The sequence below is a fragment of the Cetorhinus maximus genome, chromosome 4 (genome assembly GCF_964194155.1).
Source record: "Cetorhinus maximus chromosome 4, sCetMax3.hap1.1, whole genome shotgun sequence".
Lineage (NCBI taxonomy): Eukaryota > Metazoa > Chordata > Chondrichthyes > Lamniformes > Cetorhinidae > Cetorhinus > Cetorhinus maximus.
This window is the reverse complement of record NC_135882.1, coordinates 137,883,681-137,901,821: the sequence shown is the minus strand read 5'-3', so window position 1 is coordinate 137,901,821 and position 18,141 is coordinate 137,883,681. Positions and strand designations below refer to the sequence as shown.

At 43.6% G+C, this 18,141-nt stretch overlaps 2 protein-coding genes across 4 annotated transcripts in view; one reads left to right on the top strand and one right to left on the bottom strand.

Annotated features, from left to right (window-relative positions):
• Positions 1 to 9,271, top strand: part of slc22a13b (solute carrier family 22 member 13b) — a 67,348-nt gene extending 58,077 nt beyond the window's left edge. Inside the window, exons 11-13 of the mRNA XM_078541244.1 lie at positions 1,617 to 1,842; positions 8,233 to 8,364; positions 9,243 to 9,271. Coding sequence (XP_078397370.1) covers positions 1,617 to 1,842; positions 8,233 to 8,364; positions 9,243 to 9,271 — 387 coding nt within the window. The remainder of the gene's footprint in view (positions 1 to 1,616; positions 1,843 to 8,232; positions 8,365 to 9,242) is intronic.
• The window catches only part of LOC144679932 (xin actin-binding repeat-containing protein 1-like), a 32,960-nt gene continuing 23,475 nt past the window's right edge, over positions 8,657 to 18,141 (bottom strand). For 2 of the 3 annotated variants that reach the window (XM_078540907.1, XM_078540908.1), the window contains one exon: positions 8,657 to 17,389. In XM_078540907.1, the coding sequence (XP_078397033.1) occupies positions 9,542 to 17,389 (7,848 nt within the window). In that variant the 3' untranslated portion in view covers positions 8,657 to 9,541. The remainder of the gene's footprint in view (positions 17,390 to 18,141) is intronic. The other variant, XM_078540909.1, reaches the window with a different exon arrangement.

Below are 18,141 nucleotides of genomic sequence, written 5' to 3'. Positions count from 1 at the left end.
TGCTTTTCACTTCCCCCCTGAACCTTCTATATTCAGTCTGGTTCTCAGTTGTATTGTCCACCTGACATCTGTCATAAGGACAGTTCTTCATCTTAATCTCTGTCTCTTTTGTCATCCAAGGAACTCTGAATTTGTTTGCCCTTCTTTCCCCTTTGTGGAAATATACATTGTCTGTGCCCAAACTATCTCTTCTCTAAAGGCAGCCCATTGTTCAGTTACAGTTTTGCCTGCCAACCTTTAATTCCAATTGATCTGGCCTATTTGCATTCTCACCCTTTTGGTGTTGGCTTTCTTCCAGTTAATTGTTCTTACTGTGGATTGTGATTTGTCCTTTTCCATAGTCAGCCTAAACCTTATGATACAATGATCAACTGTCCCCTAAATGTTCTGCTACTGACGCTTGACAAACTTGGCCCCCCTCATTCCCAAGAACTAGCAGTACCTTCTTTCTTGTTCGACTGGAAACATACTTCTTACATACTTAGAAAACATACTTAGAAAATTTTAATGAACACTTGCCCCTGTCTGCCCTTTACATTAATACTATCCCAGTCTATATTCAGATAATTAAAGTCTCTCATTATAACTACTCTACAATTTTTGCACCTCTCTGTAATTTCCTTGGAAATTTGTTCCTCTACATCTTTCATACTGGTTGTTGGCCTATAGACTACACCGAGCAATGTAATTGCTGTTTTTTTAATTAGCTCCAGTTAAATCGATTCTGTCCTTGACCCCTCTGGGACATCTTCTCTCTCCAGCACTGCACTGTTATCCTTAATCAGCTTTCTTTTCTTTCTTGGATACCTTGTATCTAGGAATATGTTTAATACCGAGGTCTGACCTTCCTTATGCCAGGTCTCTGTTATAGCCGCAATCATATTTCAACATGGCAGTCTGCACCTCTAACTCACCAGTTTTATTTACCACACTCTGCGCATCACATACATGCACAGTAACTCTAATTTAGGTGAAGAGCCGTACGGACTCAAAACGTTGACTGTGTTCCTCTCCGCAGATGCTGTCGGACCTGCTGAGTTTTTCCAGGTATTTTTGTTTCTGTTTCTAATTGAGACTTTATTGCTTTCTCCCATACTCTGAGCCCACTTATTATTTTCTCTTAGTCTGCTCCTATTTAATATGGAATTATTCCCTTCTCCAGCACTGTGTAGCGTTCTAACTCTATGCACCTTATTACTCTTTTCTATTTCCATATACTGGAGCCCATCCCTCTGTGAATTTAGTTTAAGCCCTCCCCAACCACACTAATGAACCTCTCCACGAGGATATTGGTCCCAGTCCTGTTGAGGTGCAACCTGTCCCTTTTGAATAAGTGGCTTTTGCCCCAGAAATTGTCCCGATGCCCCAAGAACCCAAAGCCCTCCCTCCTGCACCTGCTTCAAGCTACATGTTGACCCTCACCATCTTCCTATTTCTACTCTCACTAATGCATGGCACTGGGAGTAATCCAGAGATTTCTACCTTTGAAGCCGTACTTCTCAACTTCCTCCCTAGCTCCTGAAAATCTGACAGTAAGATCTCGATGCCTGCCCTCTTTCTATGTCGTTGGTACCAACGTGTGCCACAACTTCTGGCTGACTCCCTTCTGCCTGCAGAGTATCCTACACCCTGTCTACGATGTCCTTTACCATGGCACCAGGGAGGCAACACACCATGCAGGACTCACGATACGGTTACAGAAAAGCCTCTCTGTCCCAGGCTATGGAATCTCCTATAAAAACCTCATTTCTACAATTTGCTGCTCCCACCTGTACAGTTTCTTGGCCAATGATGCTATACGCTGGACCACACTTCTTCACTCGCTGCAGTCTCCAACGCTGAGTACCTGTTTGAGAGTGGGACATACACTGAAGACTCCTGTACTTCCTGCCTCTTCCTGCTCCTCCTGATGGCCACGCAGCTATTATCCTGAACTCTCAGTCTGTGGGGTGACCTCCTCGAATGTACAATCCAGAAAACTGTCATCCTCCTGATCACCTGCAATGACTCCAGCTGCCTGTCAAGCTCGGAAATCCTGAGCTTGAGTTCAAACAGCTGGAGGCATTTCCAATAAACATGGGCACTCAAAACACGCAAAGTAACCCGGGGCAGGATTTTTCATATGGCAGACGGGCTGGGCGGGAGCGGGCGGGGGCGGGCATGGAGCCGATCGCCACCCGCGATTGGCTCCGTGCCGTCATTTAATGCGGGCGGGCCAATTAAGGCCCGGCCAACGTAACACGCGGCCGGTAGCGCTCAGGGCTACCCGTGCGGGCTGGGGGAGGAGGGAGAGTCAGGGCCAGCGCTCTTTCATGAGTTTCGCACGTGTCACGAAAGAGTGCAGCAATATCCCTGAGGCACGAAGCTGCCTCAGGGAGCTTGAATGGATACTAAAAGGATTGAATAAATGATTTAAAAATTTATTTAAATGTGTCCCCTCATGTGACTGTGTCACATGAGTTGGGACATGTTTTTATATTTATGAAAATTTATTTATTTATTTAATAAAAGCTTCAGGAAACCTCAACCCGCTCGTGGATGAGGTTTCCTGAAAAATGCAAAGGCTTCTTGGGCATTTTGCCTGCTCGCCAACCTTAAGGTTGGACGGGCAGTGTTCACAAGTGCTTCAATTAATTTCTTAATGGCCTTATTAGGCTGTTTGCATTTCAATGGATTCGCAGCCGACTCAGGCGCGCACCCGCCGAACGAAATATCACGCGTCATTTTACGCGTCGGCGTGTCAGGCCAGCCCCAACACGCTGACCGGAAAATTCTGCCCCTGAAGTTCCCACATGGTGCAGGAATTGCAAGCAACAGGTCTCACATGCCCATCCATGATATTAAACAAAAACCTCTAGTCCCTCTTCAATAATCTAGCTAGTGCCCTGTTTGAACAATTAATTTCAACTAATACCTCTGATCAATTCATGTGCTACTATATTAATCTGATTTATATTCTTAATTTCCCAGCTCCTAATTTGAAATTAATACCCACATTTTGATAGAAATGAGAAAAATATTCACCAACCAATCATTCACCCACCCAGTTTCCTGTGACGTCACACTAATTTTCTTTGGAGGCCTCCGGCTGGTCTTTCAGTGGCTCTCTCACATTCTGCCACTCCTTTTATCCTCTCTGTGCTCTCACCTCTCCTGCTGGTCTCTCAGTGACTCTCTCGCTCTCTCTGCCACTCCTTTTATCCCCGCTGTACTCTCAGCTCTCCTGCTGGTCCCTCAGTGACTCCATTGCTCTCTCCGCTGCACCTTTTATCCCCTCTGTACTGTCAGCTCTCCCGCTGGACCTTAAACGGTGTGGCATTTTAACTTGTGTGTAATTATGGTAATGCAGAATTATGGAATTTTGTGGATTGACACACCATGAGAAATGTATAAAAATGGCAGTTTGTAATGAGGATTCGGATACCAGAAATCTTCAGAAACTGAACATAGAACTGTAGCACATTTAATTCCCCAGGCAAACCATCAGGTTCTGTTGTAATTACTGCCTTTCAAGTATTCATTCAATTACATGTGGTGTATGTTTAAAAAACCTATAGGCTGGATTTTATGCTCCCCCGATGGCAGGTTGGAAGTGGGGGGTGCTGGGGGTCATGTAAAATCCAGCGGGTGCCCTTCCCACTGCCTGCCTGTCCGCCCTGACATGTCTGAATTTTTGCGGGGGACCTGCTTGCCCTTGGACCTGTTAAGGCCCTTAAGAGGTCATTAATTGGCCACTTAAGGGCCTCATCCTGCCCCTGCCAGTACTTTACCTGTGGTGTGGGAAGCCCAGCAGCTTTAGTTGGGCAAGGTGGAGGGAACCTCCTCTGCAGTGCCCCTGAGCCCGATGTAGATACCCTTCCCCAAAAGATCATTCTGACCTTTAATACTCCCCCCTGACCTCTTGAAACGAGCCCCTCCACCCTTCCTCACCCCTTTGCTGAGATCCCTGATCCCAGACTTATGTGGGCTCCTTGGCATAGTGGGCCTGCCTGTAGTCCCAGCAGTGGTCAGCAGCTCTCTAGGATGGAACTTCCTTCTGAGATAAGGGGCTGGATTTTATGGAGTGCCATGGTCCCTGCTCCCCGGCTAAAAAGTCAGGGGGTTGGGGGAACCCTCCTGTGATCCAAATGGCTGCCTCGCTGCAGTTTACACTGGGAGCAAATGGATTGATGCAGCAATGGTGGGGGTGTAACTTTGTTCTGGATAAATGAATTAAAACAGGCCTTCACCATCACAAGTATTATTTTGCTGAGTGATGAGGTAGCAGAGCTGCTTAGAGTTCTGATTCTAAAATGATGGCCCTAGCAACCCAAAGGAGAGGTCAACTCATTGGATTCACTGACATCAAGAATGTGGGGATATATTTTCATAATTAGTGCTTCCCACACAGAGCTTCATGTGATGGGAGTGAATCTAAATTAGTGCTGCTCCTGCATCGCCTTACACAACATTGGGATTCAGGTCATTTTGCTGAGGATGATTATCTGCCCATTTAGCTTAATGGATGATAAATTGATCAAGTGATGTCTAAATCCCCAAAGTGCACTCCCATTGCTTAAACACCTTAGTATAAATCTAAATTTGACCTAGATGAGAGGCTATCACATCTCTTTTGCTTCACACCACATAGAGTTTAATTCCAGTGTAGTATCAAATCTAAAGTTAAAAGATTCCCAAGTCTTGGACCTCCTGGGCACTTGTCAAACATACATGAAATAATTTAAATGTATAGACAGGGGAGGACAGTGCTGCCTGCATCATCTATGCCCTAGTTAATTTCTGGGAGAGGAGTTCTACTCCTGCTTAGGTAAAGCTTTCATCTGCGCTGCAGAATTTAAGTTACATATAGGCAGTTGTTACCATATCTTCACAATTTTTCCTTGGGGAAGTAGTGTATGGATTGAAAGTCTTGTTGGCCATGACATTATTGCTCTTTCACAGCCATCTTTTCAGCCTAAAGGGTAGAGTGAAATAGGTTAGGAGAGTTTTCTGGGCTCCCACAACCCCATTCAAATGAGCACACAAGTTTCCTACAGGATGTCAATCCAGAATTCAATGTGAGAGCTCCAAGAGGCTGTCAAGACCTCCTGGAGCAGGATTTGAACCCTGCATTTTCTGAAACCAAGGTGGGGATCATACCATTAACCAAATGTCTGCTCCATAAGAAAGCAATGTACCTTGGGTGAAACCTGAAGTTCCCTAGTTGCTGTATCAAGAAAACCTCAAATCACGTGGCCATTCTTAATTAAGAAGGCGAGACAATGAATTTTAGTGATGCTCTTTCACCATGTGAACAGGAGAAGGGGCAGCAACACAATCTGTCTTCATCCAGCATTCACACATTTTACTGGATAGAAAACAGGAGCTGTGCAGAGTGTAGTCTATAGGCCATCCAACTAGTGGAAAGGATATGGAGGAACAAATTTGCAGGGAAATTACAGAGAGGTGCAAAATTATAGAGTAGTTATAATGGGGGACTTTAATTATCCGAATATAGACTGGGATAATAGCAGTGTAAAGGGCAGACAGGGGCAAGGGTTCCTAGAGTGTGTTCAGCAAAATTTTCAACAGCAGTATGTTTCCAAACGTACAAGAAAGGAGGCACTGCCAGACCTGGTTCTTGGGAATGAGATGTGCCAAGTGGTAGTGTCAAGTGTCAGTCGGAGAACATTTCTGGGACAGTGATCATTGTATCATAAGGTTTAGGCTGACTATAGGAAAGGAGAAGGAGCAATCCAGAGTAAGAATAATTAACTGGGAGAAAGCCAACTTCAATGGGGTAAGAAGGGACCTGGGCTAAAGAAATTGGAGTCAAATGTTGGCAGGAGAAACAGTAACTGAATAATGGATTGCCTTTAAAGAAGAGATGGTTTGGGCATAGTCAAGGTATATTCTCTTGAAAGAGAAATGTAGGGCAAACAATTCCAGAGCTCCCTTGATGACAAAAGAGATAGAAATTAAGATAAAGAAGAAAAAGTCTGCTTATGACAAATGTCAGGAAGAAAATACAACTGAGAAGGTGGCTGAATAGACAAGGTTCAGAGGAGAGGTTGAAAAGCAGATAAGCGAAGCAAAGAGGGGAGTGTGAAAAAAAACTGGTAGCTCATATAAAAGGGAATCCCAAAGTCTTCTATAGACATATAAATAGTGAAAGGGTGGTAAAAGGAGGGAGTAGAGCCTATTAGGGACCAAAAAGGGGATTTATGCATGGAGCAGGGGGCATAGCCGAGGTATTAAATGAATACTTTGCATCTGTCTCTACCAAGGAAGAAGATGCTACCCAGGCAATTGTGAGAGAGAAGGTAATTCAGTCACTAGAAGTGTTGAAAACTGATAAGGAAGAGGTATTGGATAGGCTGTCTGTACTTAAAGTTGATAAGGCACCAGGACCAGATACGATGCAGCCAAGGATACTGAGGGAAGTGAGATTGAAAATTGCAGAGGCACTAGCCACAATTTTTCATTCTGCCTTAGACTTGGGTGGTGCCAGAGGACTGGAGAACTGCAAATGTTACACCCTTGTTCAAAAAAGGGTGTAAAGATAATCCCAGCAACTATAGGCTGGTCACGTTAACTTCGGTGGTGGGGAAACTTCTAGAAACAATAATTATCACTTGGCCAAATGCAGGTTAATGAAGGAAAATCAGAATAGAATTCATATGGGAAGATCATGTTTAACTAACTTGCTGGAGTTTTTTGAAGAGTACCAGAGAGGTTTGATGAGGGCAATGCTGTTAATGTAGTGTACATGGACTGCCAAAAGACATTTGATACAGTGCCATACAACGAACTTGTGAGCAAGGTTATAGCTCAATTAATAAAAGGGACAGTGACAACATGGATGTGAAATTGGTTGAGTGACAGGAAACAGAGTAGTGGTTAATGGATGTTTTTCAGGCTAGGGGAAGGTTTGTATTGAAGTTCCCCAGGGGTCAGTGTTGGGACCCTGGCATTTCCTGATATATATTTATGACCTAGACATTGCTGTAGAGGGCACAATTTCAAAGTTTGCGGATGAAACAAAACCTTGGAGCATTGTGAACTGTGAGGATAGTGCAGAACTTAAAAATGACATGGACAAGTTGGTGGAATGCGCTGACAGGTGGCAGATGAAGTTCAATGCGGAGAAATGTGAAGTGATTCATTTTGGTAGGAAGTACATGGAGAGGCAATATAAACTAAAGGGTACACCTTTAAAGGGGGTGCAGGAGCAGAGGGACCTAGGGCCAGGATTTTATGGCCCCTCCCGCCGACAGGCTTTTATGGTCCCGCCAAACTGAAAGGAGATTTAAATAGCTCGCTGCATCTTCCGGGATGGGGCCATAAAATCCTGGCGTAGGTGTCTATGTGCATAAATCATTCAAGGTGGCAGGACAGGTTGAATGAGCAGTTAATAAAGCATGTAGTATCCTAGGCTTTATTAATAGGACTCAAGTACAAGAGTAAGGGGGTTATGTTGAGCTTGTATAAATCACTAGTTCAGTCTCATCTGGAGGATTGCTTACAGTTCTGGGTACCACACATTTGGAAAGATGTGAAGGCATTTGAGAGAGTGCAGAAAAGATTCATTAAAATGGTTTCAGGGATGAGGAACTTCAGCTATGAAGATTGATTGGAGAAGTTGGGACTGTTTTCCTTGGAGAAGAGAAGGCTGAGAGGAGATTTGATAGAGGTATTCAAAATTATGAGGGGTCTGGACAGAGTAGATAGGGAGAAACTATTCTCACTTGTGAAAAGATCGAGAATGAGAGGGCACAGATTTAAAGTAATTGGCAAAAGAAACAAAAGTGATAGATTTCTGGACTCTAAAGGCGTCAATGGGTATGGGGAGAGTGCAGGAGTACGGCATTGAGATAGAGGATCAGCCATGATCATGTTGAATGGTGGAGCAGGCTCGAAGGGCCTAATGACCTACTCCTGCTGCTATTTTCTATGTTTTATGTTTCTATGATATGAGAAAAAACTTTTTCATGCAGTGACTGGTTAAGTTCTGGAATGCAGTGCCTGAGAGTATGGTGGAGGCAGGTTCAATCAAAGGTTCAAAAGTGAATTAGACTGTTATCTGAAAAGGAAGTATATGCAGGGTTACGGGGAGAAGGTGGTAGAATGGCAGTCAGTAAACTGCTCATTCAGAGAGCTGGTGCAGACACAAAGGGCTGAATGGCCTTCTTCTGCACTGTAAGAATTCAGTGATTAACCCCAGCTAATTATTTTCCCCTCTCCTATTGGCAGAGAGACAATGGCAAACCACCGCTGACAAAAACTACCAAGAAAAACAGTTCAGGATGAAGCAGCAGCAGACAATGAGCCAAGGTCCTGGCTTTGGGCAGAGCACTAATGGAATAAGTGGCAGAGATGACAACGGTAGGGCTCCTACAGTCACTGTTCTTGTTGCCATCCATCAACTGAGCACCGAACAGGAATTAAACCTTGCAACCTTTGTCTAAAGGTTTGGTTTCACAGTGGGCAATGCATTTACAAATGGAGCCACGGGAACCACCTTAAAAAAAATTATATTCCAGCACTAAGAGATCAGCACAGTAAATATCAAATGCAAAAATCTTGACTTTTTAAAATGAAATCCAGACTATGTCTGTAGTTCATACTGCACAGTCTGAAAGAGAGTTCATGCAAAAAAATCAGATAAAACTGATAATTCTTGTACGTAATATTAAAAATGTTTATTAAGGCAGGCTGTGGAATAAAAAAAGAATAAAATGTTTAGCAAACAGAGACAGTTCACAGGCAGAAAGAGACTAGATTCTAGAGAAGCTGATACATTGTGATGGATGTAATTGAAATACAAAGGAAACTTGAAGAAGAAAAATTAATAGTAATTCAAAATTGTGGTCTAATTACAATCACAACACTACAACTCTTCAGTAAAAACAGGAAGCACTGGATATATGTGACACACAAGGGGGTCACTTTAACTTTGAGAGATGGTGTGAAACAGGCGCTATTGGATTGGCCCCCAATACATGATTTTCTGTTCCATGGACTGACAAATTGGAAGTGGTGAATAAAGAGTGGCTAATTTGATAAAACACATTTTACACCATTGCCCAAAGTTAAAATTCTCCTCCTGTGGAGTCCAAATGTCAAATGTGGGGTCAAACCTAGGAAAGGCAGCATTTGAAAACAGAAGGGATGGTCAACGTTGTGATCGTAGGCTCCCAGTCGAAGCTTAACTCTGTAAAGAAGCTACATCTCAAACATCAACCTGTCTTTTCTCTTTTCAGATGCTGATGAACTTGCTCTGAACTTCTAGATTGTCATTTCAAATTTCCACTTCTTTTCATCTGCTGAAAGATTGAGTGGCTGGCACTTAAGAGTGGCTCTTCTACATGCCTGTGCTAGTCTGAGTAGGGGGCCTACATTTGACATATTAACCCATCCCTTCAGAGGCTGACCAGGCCTGCTGAGCATTTGCAGCATCTTTTTGGTTTTATTTCAGATTTCCAGCTTCATGGTCTTTTTCTTCCGAGCACTATGTTTCTTGTATGCAGGGTTGTAGGTTGTATTTTAAAGGAACCCAGGTTTAACATCTCTTTGCTGAATTGGGATTGCCATAGGAAACAAACACCACTCCACTTTCCGTAGCATTTGGCTGTGAATCCTCTGCTAACTTTGCCGGGCTCTGCAGGTGCCTACTAAGAAGGGGAGAAGTAGCAACTTCATATCTGGGTGGCGCTTGAACTACCTCAAATGTTGATGAGGTTCTGGACTCTGATTGCTTCGTGACTGTGGTTGAGGTTTTTGATGTGATAATTTTGTTCCCAAATCGATCGATCTCTTCATATTTTTCCATGACAGTCTTCGTACCAACTATCTCACCTCCATCAGGCCCTGTCTTGAACGCTACAATACTTTTGCTTCTCTGAGGGACTGGACTCTGAGTTCTATCAACGACATTGCCTTTAAATCCACTTAAAGGGATACAGCCAGTGGGTGTGTTGGGCGCATTGTCACTAGCATTGACAATGTTGCTTCCATTTTTATTCTTTGCTTGAATGAACTCATTGGTGTCTCTTAGCATGGAGTCCTTCCTGCACACAGACTGCTGCTTCGCCATCTCAGCTCTAGAGCTCTGCATTCTGACACTCTGGTATCCATTGCAAAGAATTGGATCCTCAAGGTCATTGTATGTTGTCACTTCTGGAGATCGAGGTGGGACATCCTGCTTTTGAGAAGCAGGAGAAATGCATACACCTTCTCTTGGTTGAACTGACAGGTCTTTTTTCAAGGGATCTGTAGGTTTCCTAGCTGCTGATTCAATGGAAATGTAGGAAGGAGATGATGGGGTGTTTGCACGGGCAGGAACAGCTGGAATATCTAACAGTGGTTTAACTTGTTTCTCTGAATTGTTTAATCTTTCTTTTCCAACACGACCCTCTTTAAGTTCCTTGGCTTTTTCTGCACTTGACTTGCTGGAGACTAAACTGATTTTCTTGATATTACCAGACTGGGGGCTTGAAGCAACTCCCAATGATTCTCCGAAAAGGCCAGAGAGTCCTGCAATATCAGACTCTGATTTCAGATTGGAGACAGAATATAGAGCCTTTTTAATGGACTCTTCAATGTGTAACAGCTTTGCCAATGTCTGCTCCTTCAGATAGATGATCTCTGCACTTGCCCTTTCAAGGTCTTCAAAAACAAGTTCCACAGGGGACAAACCTTCTGATTCATCCTTGGCCATTCTCGGCTGATTCTGCACCTCATCCTTTCGGCGATTAATTGGTTTGAGTTGTTTAACCATGTTATTCTTAGGGACCACCCATTCAGGCACATTCTCAAATAGACTCTTCAGTCCTTTCACATCTACTTTGAAAGTCTCCTCTTCAAACTCTTTAACTTGAGACAAGATCTTCTGCAGCTCTTCTCGCTTCCTCAGGTTTTCAAATATCTCCATCGCTGCCTTCACATTGCCTTGCATTATTTCCTCTTTGTGAACTGATAATCTTTTCCTGCGATCGTCTTCAGTCTCTTTCCCCTGTTGCCGGTTTCCTCGCATTATGACCATGTCTGACTGTGGGCTGTGTTGCTGCTCTGTGTGGAACAGCCCTTGTTGGCAATTTGCAGCTGATACCTGGTTACTGAACCCATGCTGATCAATGCATTTGTGACACTGGGCAATTTGGGACTGCGGCTGCTCGGACGACACTTTGACTGACTGTTGCGGATGCAGCTCTGAACTTAGCTCATGATGCTGATGGCTCTTTTGTGCCTTACCAATGGCTGAGGTTTTTGGCATAATTTTAACTTTTTTTGGTAAAGCAGGCATATTCTCTGCCATTGTCACATCCTCCTTCAGACTGCTGGCCTGGTTCATTTGAAGAGAGCTTGGTTTGTTCTGGGTGTCAGAAGTGTGAAGAGCAGCTTTAAATCCCTGAAACATTTCAGTACTTGCTGTACTTTGCTCTGAATATGACTGCATGAACTCCTGGACCTTTACTGCCGCAGTCAACTGCTTTGGTACAATTTTTTGTTCCAAGTTCATTGGGCCACTGGCCTCAACAAGGCTTTCAGAGCAGCTCCTTCCTTTCCGTTGGCTCATCCCTTGTGATACCATGTTTGCCGCGGGGCTGGTTACTATTGCAGTTGGCTTGCTGCGTCCTTCCTTTCTTTGCTTGTATTTCTCTTCTGCCAACTGCAAGGGAGTTCTCATTACTATGGTGGAAGATGCCATTGAGTCTGATAGAGACTGCTCACTGTGCCTTTCCAGTTGAGCATCCTGACATTCTGACAGATGGGCAGCTTCTGTAGGAAGTGATTCTCTGGTAGGTTTTATTGGGGGCTTAAACTTTGGTGAGTTGCACGCTGAAGAAGGCAATGGGTTTGAATTTGGCACAGCTGATGCATAGTTTTTTGGTGGATTAGGTGAACTTGCAACAGAATGGATTGCTTGTAAATGTTCAGGCTTCGGAGGCGGAATGGGTTTGCCTCCCTGCATTGGCAAGTTCCTGGGGGGCACTGCATGTGGCTTTGGAGCAATAGATGGCTTAGACGAGATGTTTCTTTCATGGGTTTTGGGTGGAAGAGGTGGAGGAAACTGGGAAGTAGCTGGGATTTTCATTGCAGCAGACTCACTCTGGTTGCGGGGAAAAGGGCTGCCCTCTACAGACGGTTGGCCACAAGCTTCTCTCGATGGTGCAGGGGACTTTGTCACTGGAATTGGAGGAGGAAACTCAGTGTCAGATTGTGATAGCGAAATTTGGTTACAAACAGTTTTAACACCACTCTTCTTTTGGTCGCATGACTGTGACTGGCCTGCAGTTCTATATATCATGGCAGCTTTAAAATCACCTTTGGAAACATTCATATTAGCTTTTCCCAGAGAATGGAGAGCTGCCTGCAAGTTACCTCGAATCACGTCCTCTCTGTCGACAGACTTCTGCTCTGCCACTGAATTTTTTAAAGACTCTATAGTTGATCTTACGTCTCCCTTGATAATTATCTCCTGATCTGCCACTGCCCGATTTTCCTCCTCTAAGTTAGTGGACAAGTACTGACCATGCGTCTGCATATGTTCTGAAGAAGCTCCTATTTCGTCTCTGCCATTTTTAACTATTTTGGTTAAATGTTCACCTTTCTGACCTTCATTAGAGCAAGCTGCATATGACTGAATATGTCCTTGTCCCTCATAGGCACTGACCTGTTGAGTATTCTGTTGGCTCTTTAGCTGGTGGGGCTGAGTGACCGTCACTTGGGCACTCGTTCTGTGCCTTGGCACGGTGCTGCCTTGTTGCTGAATGGATGTTTGTGCACTATTCTTCACCTTTTCCGCTGTATTCTTGTACTGAACAGTTTGGTGACATTGCTGAGATGCTGTTGACAATTGTGTGCTACACTTGAACTGTTCTCGTGTACTAGATTTGTGCTGGATTGTATGTGCTTCAGCTGTAACCTCTCTAAGGTTCTCCATTGCTGCTCGAAGGTCCTGGCCTGTGGCACTTGCAGCCCTTACCTCTGACACTGCAAGGGATGCACCACCTAGTGAGCGTACAGAAGATTCTGAACACTGTCCAATTCTCACTCCCTTCTTATCACAAGTGGATTCCTCTGCTTCAACCAGAGTGCCTTTTGCATTGTCATAGATAACTTCCTCCCTATCTAGCTGTTTTGTTTGATACTTTGCATTCTTCAGTGACTGAAGTGGAGCCTTAACATCACCAGTCACAAACTCTTCTTTCTCCATCATAATGGACTGAGTCGCAGCCTGACCCAAGGACTGATGAACAGGATTGATATCACCCCCTAATATTTCTTCTTTCTGAACAATACCATGGGCAGTCTGTGCTTCAGTCAAGAAGTATTTCTTGGTTCCTTTGACATCTCCTGGTACAATGTCATCTACCGTCCTTTCAATTTGTCCTCTACTCCCTTTCAAATTCCTTTTAGCACCTTCTACATCACCACGCACAATCTCCTCTTTCTGAGGGGAACCTGAAGGATCATCAGATTCCTCTTGGCTGTCCTTGAGATAGTCCAATGTCCCTGATTCAATGCACGTTGTGTACAATTGGACATTCCCTCTCTCGTTCTCCTCACGTTTCACAGTCGTTGACATTGTTTGCTGCTTGGTAGAAGCAAGAAGACTATCAATAGTAGACTTTACATCTCCTTTGATCAGCTCGTTTTCGACTCCTTCATTTTGGAGATGATTAACTAACAAATAAACAGTAATTTGAGCAATTCCTCTTTCAGTCTCTTGAATCAAAATCCCTTTTTTGATTTTACTGTCTTGTGTAAGAAGGCTAATAATTTCGTTAGCGATGTCCCCTTCTTTCCTAACACCAACTTCGGACTGGGAGAACAGCTGAACTTTGTTTGAAGAGATTCTCCCACTTTCATTTTCCTTCAGCACAATAGCTTCAGAATAGATGGATTCCTTCTTTTGAAGCAACTGCCACAGAATTCTCTGTAAATTGCCACCTATAACCTCTTCTTTTAGAATATGTGGACCATCCTGACTCATCAGTTGATATTTGGCCATTTTTAGAATGCCTACCTCACTTGATTCAATGATAAGTCCCCTTGATGTAATAGCATTGTAGTTGTAGAGTGTCTGTAAACTTGTATGGACACATTGTTCTATCATCTCAGCACTCTCTGAGCTACATTGAGCATGAATGAATGTGTCCAGGGGTGTTGTTTCAAATAACCATGTTGTAGTCTTTACATCAGCATCTGTCACTTTTTCTTTGGGTTCTTTGCTCATTGAAGTATCTGAATCTTTTAAGCTGTCCAATGGCTGGGACTCAAACAACCAAGTGCACCTTTTTACATCGCCCCTCTGTATATCTTCTCGGTGGACAGTGTTTGCACCTGTGCATTCTTCAACTCCTCCTTTCAAGGAATCAATGGGGAGATTTTCAAACAGCCAAGTTGATGTCCTGACATCTCCACTCTGAACATCACTGACACTGACTGTCCTTACATACTTGCGGTTTACCTGCTGCTCTTCAAAGAGTTGCTTGCTCGTTTGCACATCTCCTCCTTGGACCTCGTCCACCACTTTTATTCCTGGTTGTGCTTCATCTCTGATTGAATCCAAAGGCTGGGTCTCAAATTTCCATCGAGCTGCTGTCACATCTCCCCGGTGCACATCCTCCTGTGTAACAGCTCTGATCACAAACACTTCATCCAGTGGCTTGATTGTATCCAATGGTTTGGTTTCAAAGAGCCACCTAGTACCCCTTACATCTCCCTTCATGATTTCCTCCTTCTTTGCTGTAGTAACTTCATGATACTGGCCTTCTTTATCTCGGATTGCATAAAGGGGTTGTGTTTCGAAGAGCATAGTGCATGATTTCACATCACCGGTGGCCACTGACTCTTCCTCTCTTGATCTGAGGCTCATTATATCAGTTTCATCTTTTATCTGGTCCAATGAGCAGGTCTCAAAAACAAACCTTTTGCCACCGACATCACCTCCCTTTACATCAGTAATTGTGTACTCGGGTGTGGTCTCCTCTGCCATTTCTTTAATGGAGTCAATTGGGCAATTTTCAAACAGCCAGGTGAACTTGTGTACGCAACCTGACCCTGACTGTGTGGCATTCGCTTGCATGGATTTCAAACTTTTTCCCTTGTCCACCACATCACCTATTTCAGTGAGTGAGGTGCTTTGATAGATTTCTTTCACTCTTGAGACATTTCCTGACTGGATGTCCACCTCGCTTGTATATCTCATATTCTGTGCCTCATCCAACTCCTCAACAATATTGCCAATTTGTTCTGTTTCAAAAAGGTGCTTTGTGGTCTTCACATCTACCCCTTTAACATCATCCAGGTTTGCACTGAACACCTTCAGGTGCTGTTCTCCATTCTCATTGATGCTGTCCAATGCTTGTGTTTCAAAAAGCCATGTGTATGATTTGACATCACCTTTTGGTTGGGCTTCATCCTGCTGCTTGGTCTCTAATTTTTCATACAAGGCATCCATTGGCTGTGTTTCAAACAGCCACTTACATGTCTTCACATCACCCTTCATCAAATCTTTATTGTCAGAGCTTTGAATTTCTGTTTTATTTACATTGGCATGAATGACATCAAGGGGCTGTGTCTCAAATAGCCATCTTATTGTCTCCATATTACCAGCTCTGACCTCCTCTTTGGTGATGCCTTTAACCAGTTCCACATTTTTAATGTCTTCATCAAACTGATCAAAGTGGCGGGTTTCAAACATCCATCTGTAATGTTTGACATCACCGCTAATGATTTGTTCACGGCTCACTGTCTTGACTTGATGACAGTGACCAGCACCGTCCATGATGGCATAAAGAGGGATTGTTTCAAAGAGAGTTCTGTTCTCATTTACATTTCCAGCCAACACTTCAATCTGCTTCTCAGCACAGATTTCATCTGAATTTTTAATGCTATCAAGAGGTAGAGTTTCAAAGAGAGATTTATAAGTTTTGACATCTCCCTTCTCTATGTCCAATGTCTTGCTGATATTGGAGATTTCACTTTGCTCTTTACTAATACTATCCAGAGAGCAGCTTTCAAACATGTGAGCTCTTTGCTTCACATCTCCCTTCTCTTCTTCTGTCACAACTCTCTTTAAGTGGCCAACTTCAAAGCTGTCCTTCAAATTTTCCATTGGCTGTGTTTCAAACAACCAAAGACTGCTGTGTACATTGCCTCCAACTATTTGTTCTTTAGCAACCTCTTCTGATGGACTTTCCTTTAATGAATCAAGAGGCTGAGTTTCAAAGAGCCAGCACTTCTTATCCACATCTCCTCCTTCTATTACTTTAATACTAGCCATGCAATTTGACTCCTCGGTCTGCTCGTTGATGGCATCCAATGCCTGTGTTTCAAAGAGCCATCTTTTCTTGCCAACACCACCTTGTTGAGTCTCTTCCAGGGAGATGCCTCGAATGATTTTTACTCTTGAGAAATCGCTATTAATATTGCCCAGGGGTTGAGTTTCAAAAAGCCAGCGAGCACTTTGGACATTACCACTCTGTTGGATTTCCTCCCTGCAGATGGATTTGATTTGGTGGATGTTCCCAACCATATCTCGAATAGCACACAATGGTTCCGTCTCAAATAACTTCACTGTCTTGTTTACATCCCCTTTCAGCTCCTGTATTTCTGAGCGCAGTTGCAAAATGCTGCTTTCTTCCACTGAGTTGCTCCGTCCCAAATCACCTAAAGGATGGGTCTCAAATAACAATTTTGCACCTCTTACATCCCCTTTCTGTACAGGTTCTTTCAGGACTGCTTCTTGGAGATCATTCTCCTTGGAGTAGATTTGATTCAGAGAATCCATTGGCTGAGTTTCAAACAACCACAGCGCTGTGAGGACATCACCCTTTGCTTGTTCATTTCCATCACTTGAGTTTCCAGAAAATTCTGAGTACTGGGCACTGATGTCTTTAATTGTTTGGTTTTCAAACTTCCATGATGTGCTTTTCACGTCACCACTGAGGATGGTCTCTTCCTCCTTCAGCTTCTTGGCTGCTTGGTGATCTCCAATGGTGTCCAATGGCCAGTTATCAAAAATCCAGCACATAGATTGGACCTCATTCTGAAGTACAGTGTTGCCATTGCCACATGCACCAGTTGCTAAGGCAGCAGCTGACCGTTCAGCATCCAACACCTCAGCCCAGTCCTCATTGACCACCTCCTGTAGGTTTTTCCTCAGCTCTGGGTGCATGTGCTTATAAAGCCTCTTCAATTCATTAATTTGGCGCTGCTGGTGAAATTTGATAAAGGTTTGGTGTGGAGGGGGTGGTATGTTTTGTGGTTGTTCTTCCACTGTTATGTTTGGCTTGGTAGCAACCTCAAGTATGTCAGGTGGTGGAGGTGGTGGTAGAAAGTCGTTCTCCAGGTTCTGAGTCACACCTGATTGTTGGATCCTATCCAAGGTCTGTGCCATCTTTAGTGAAACAAGGTTACAGATGAGGATTCATGGAAGGTACTCTTGTACTGCATCATGCATGTGGTTTAGTATTAATCAAAATTCAAGCCAAATGGTTAATTGTGAATAATCTTAAAATAAAAAGGTTTGGCAGAAGCAAGGTGTTGCTGTACCTTTCTCCAGTGCTCTTGACACAGGTCATGCAGTGTGCGTTGATGAGAGGTTCATGTCTGTGCACAGCAAACAGTGCTCAGCCTTGTAATTCATGAGGACCTCCTCACATCATAGTAAGCAGCACAATTAAATTACCCCAACTATATGCTTTCCTGTAAAAATGCCAGTGCTGAAAATGGCAAGTTTTTCTAACAACGTCTGAATTATCTAAACCTTGTACAGACTATGGGTGAGGTTATGCTTGGAATGTATTTTATGGACCTAAACTTCAAAAGAACATAGAAGCTTTGGAAATGTTCAGAGAAAAAGTGACAAGAATAATTCCAGGATGATTCTAGAACTAAAGTATGAGAAAAGACTCTGGAATTGAACACGAGAGAAAGCTTCATCCAGATCTTTCAGGTGATGTTTATACTTGACACTTTGGGAACTCAAAACGGATGTGGTACAGCCTGCTAGAGGAAGGGAGTCAGACCTTAGCCTTTAGTGTGTTCTGTAGTCCTTCGAGTTTCCTGCTACTTCTGCACTGATGAGCACCCTAAACCACTTTACATTGATGCAAAAGTGTCAGGAATAATGCAGCCTAAAATATCACA